This window comes from Olea europaea, chromosome 2 (assembly GCF_002742605.1).
Source record: "Olea europaea var. sylvestris chromosome 2, O_europaea_v1, whole genome shotgun sequence".
NCBI classification, from domain to species: Eukaryota; Viridiplantae; Streptophyta; class Magnoliopsida; order Lamiales; family Oleaceae; genus Olea; species Olea europaea.
Window position 1 is genome coordinate 24,951,222 of NC_036238.1, and position 4,072 is coordinate 24,955,293.

The following is a 4,072-nucleotide window of genomic DNA, read 5'->3' on the forward strand; positions in this document are numbered from 1 at the left end:
GCGAAAATGTGGTAACCATTGTCCTGATCCAAAAAGTTGATTTCGCCAAGACCAACTCAACTACAACTCCTAACACCCCAAGAATTTGGGTCACACTACAACACATAATACATAGAAATTCGTTAAATCTGTTTTTAACTTTTACTTGCCTCTAAAATCAATACAATTGTTGCAAGGTGTGAGCAAAATGCTTTAAAATAGGACAATTTTGAGTTGCCAAATATTTGACTAAACAAGAAAGAAAGAAAAAAAAAATCGAAAGATTATTGATGAAGAGGTTATTTCCATTTCGCTCCCAATATTCCTTCAAAAAAAAAATGAAAAAAAAATCCCTCTATTAGACATTTTAGCACTCACTATTATAAATTGACATATAAAGAAAAAGTTATCTTTCATGTGAAGTCAGGATATGAGCTCAATACTTCAATGCTACACTTTTGTGCTGTTGCTATTCTCCTGCTTCAATTGAATTAGACAATATTGCGTATTTGTTATTAGCGGCAAAGCTAGAATTTTCACAATGGGGCGCAAAATTTTGAAGTGGGGAAATATACATTCATTTATTTTTTCAAAATTTTTCGTAGACCCAAAGAATCTTTCAAAATGCCGAAAAGTGCTGTTGCTACCCCCCCAGCCCCCAGTCGCTTCACCAGTAGATGTTATTCTAAACTCAAGTATATTGGACAGATAAAGAAATAAAAAGAAACTAAAATATTTTTTTGTTATCTTCGACAATACCGTCTAATATGCTGAGCAGGAGCACGCCCAAAATTTCTTTCGTAGGTCAACTTCTAGCTTCGTACATTTGAAGGCATGGAGGAGAATTTCTAACTAATTTTTAACAATAGCTCCAATGGAAGTGAGAAAATTGGTGGAATAACTCAGCCTAACCAATCAATGCAGAACATTCATACAAGAGAAACCTTCTTCCCACATTTTTAGCACCTTATCCTAGGGAAAATTATACTCTAATCTTAATAGAATTTATTATTATTATTATTTTTATTATTTTTATTTTTTTATACCCAGATGTCCACCTTACAGCGATTAATTCTGGGGTCTATGATCCAGCCCCTCTTCACGCAGACCAGGTAAACCGCGGGTTGTGCTCCAAACTGGCCAGGTCCACGAGCTCCTCCAACTGAACTGTCAAAGTGCCGAGCGAGTCAAACGCATGTATGCACCTTGCCTTCCAAGGAACTCCTGCCTTCCAGAAAATATCCTGCCTTCCGGGAGAAAGCTTTGCCTTCCAAGAGCCCTATGAATCGAACCCGCGACCTCTGAACTGCCCGCCTTGAAAACTCCGTCCTTTGCCAGTTGGGATGTGCCCCAGGGGTCAATTTATTATTTTTTGTCAATATTGTAGTGTACGCAGTCTATTTATATTACAAATTTAGCCGGTGTCTGGGACAACTTATTTGCGGATTTTTATGTTTTTCCTGATCTTTATACACTACAACAATTAGAAGCGCATATGTTGACTAGCTCATACTAGCCGTATAATGAAATTTTACGATCTCTTCCCCGTGAACGTAGACTGTTGTCCAACCAAGTAAAAATTCTTGTATCTCTAATTTCTTTCGTCTCTATTCTAATTCAATCTTTTGATTTACACTCTCATTCATGGTTTTCAACTTAGAACTGAATTTCTATTAGGATTTCAATCTCAGAGCTTAAAAGAGGGCAGAATTGTAAGTATAATCTTTCAAAGAGGGCAGAAAAGAGTTCTGTGATTTATTTATATAAAGAAGGCATGATTGAAAGATTATACTATTTATATATTCTATTTAATAACACTTTTGTCGTCAAAACATTTCCATCACACAACCTCGTCTAGAACTCCTCACTTGCATGTTAAATATTTCCATCAAAGGTCCAGCTTGTTCACAATTTTCACAAATGGAAGCTTGAACTTATAATATTTGACATTGTCTAAAAGTTCAAACTATTAAACTTTATGCCCCTTAGCCCCCATTCTTTCTCCTATCGATCAAACCCAGCTACATACGGCTCAACCGAAAATGGTAAGTGTCTAGCGCGAGCTTTTCTAGTTTAGTAAAATCAACATTTGGCTCCCTCATATTGTGCAAGCCAGCTGCATTTTTCATCAAATGCATGACACGTAAAAATTTTATAATTCAGTGACAGAAATAGTTCAAGATTCTAAGAGTTCAAACGAGGTGGTCCAATGAAGATAAGAGAAAAATGTTGATATATGTTTTACTCTCCCAAATCTTGAAAGGTCGAAAAGCTACAAGGAAGAGAATAAAAAGCAAGCAGAACTAAGTAAAAGCAGAAATGACAAGAAATGTTGAACCATTCGCTAAGCAAAAATTCATTAATCAATGTCCAATTACTTAAAAAGCAATTACTAAATACAAAGAGAACCTTTCTTTTTAGAATTATATCTTGTTTCCCATTTGAAAGATTCCAACATTTCCAATAACTTCTTTTTCAAGCCTCTTCATAATTCATCAAGTTTGCTATGAATTTTTTTTTTTATCTTAAACACAAAAAGAAATGAAAAAATGAAGGAAAAAATGAGACCCATATTCCAATTCGGTGTATATCCTACCCAATTCAATCTATATCCGACTTAGTCACTTAGCAAGCTCTGCCTGCTGGCTTCCACCCAAGAAAAAATGGTGATCACCTGCAACGAAGGCTTGCTTTACTAAGTAACATTACTACATGTTTGATACACGCATCAATGGATAGTTTTTTAATAAAATCAAACATCATTAGGGACTTCCATAAGAAAATGGATAGGAAAAATCTATAGTACAGAAAATTTTTTTTGAGCAATGATAACCACAGGTAAACAAAATAGATTCTCATAAAAAAACACATCAAAATGACAAGTAAATTGAAAGAAAAAAAAGGTACAACTCCTTATAAAGCATGAAAACTAGGGAAAATAATGATAGCATTTTGATTTAATTCACAAGCCTGCAATTTCTCCTGATCTCTCCTTGATTCCCTGTTAGAACTTCAATTGATCCCATGTGCACCATTGCTGCAGCAAATTTGGTAGTCCAATAACTTGGATGCTTTGAGTTTTTCCTCACCAATGATCTAGTTAAAGGTGTGTTCCATAGGACTTGATCAGAAACCAATAGTCCCTTGTTATTTTTCAAATTCTTGTAGTAATTGTTATCAATCTTGACAGGTGTTGTAGGATCAAATGGGACGACTGGATCTGGGCTCGGGTTTGTGCTCGTGCTTGTAGCGCGGGGGCATAGGCCTTTTAGGTACTTGGCATAGGTGGGATCCAGTGATGGATCTTGAGAGTATGTTGAATTGAACGAATATAAGCGTCTGGCAAAGGACGAGCAATGGGAATCACCGATGGAATGAGCGCCCGAAAGAGTTACCATCTCTTCTAAGGACAACCCTTTTCGTGCCAAGTTTTCGTGCAATTGTGTCACGTTGAAGAATGCACCAGGGAGATTTTTTGCAACATCGTCTGATGACGAAAATGTTCCATCTCGACGTCCGGCTGGGACGGGATAGTATAGCCCGCCAGCCTTGAAAACACTGTCTCTGGCTGCAAAGGCAATGATGTCTGCACAAGAGACTGTGTTAGGACATTGAGCTTCAATTCTGTCTCTGGCTTCATAAATTACATCAAAACCTTGTACTCCTTTGTTTCCCATGCTGTCCTTCTCCGCTTTGTTTCCTGGTGTTGAGTCGAGAAGAATTGAAGCATCACAGCCCTGTCAAGAAAATAACATGTGGGTCTTAACATCACAATCACAAGACTAATGTGCAAGCACTGCGCACTATTTCTTTACAAATTCATGAAAAAAAAAGTACATGAACTTAGGTTAAATTAAAATAAAGAGGCGTATGACAGAACTTGTCATGGATAGGCGTAGCAAGAATCCCCACCTGATTATCAAAATCGGAGTTTGAAGAAAAGTGATGGTATTAAGGAGAGAGAGAGAAGGCCATATTTTCTATCCAAATATCTGCCGCCTAAGTAACTTGTTCTATACAAAAATGCCACGATAGTTGGTTTTCAAAGGGAATAACAGAAATGACAAGACGTGTGCATTTATCGTTCGAGTTC

At 36.8% G+C, this 4,072-nt stretch overlaps 1 protein-coding gene across 1 annotated transcript in view; it reads right to left on the minus strand.

Annotated features, from left to right (window-relative positions):
* Positions 1-2,812: 2,812 nt before the first annotated feature.
* LOC111367868 (peroxidase 5-like) overlaps positions 2,813-4,072 on the minus strand; it is a 4,046-nt gene continuing 2,786 nt past the window's right edge. The window contains exon 2 of the mRNA XM_022988946.1: positions 2,813-3,716. Coding sequence (XP_022844714.1) covers positions 2,937-3,716 — 780 coding nt within the window. The 3' untranslated portion in view covers positions 2,813-2,936. The remainder of the gene's footprint in view (positions 3,717-4,072) is intronic.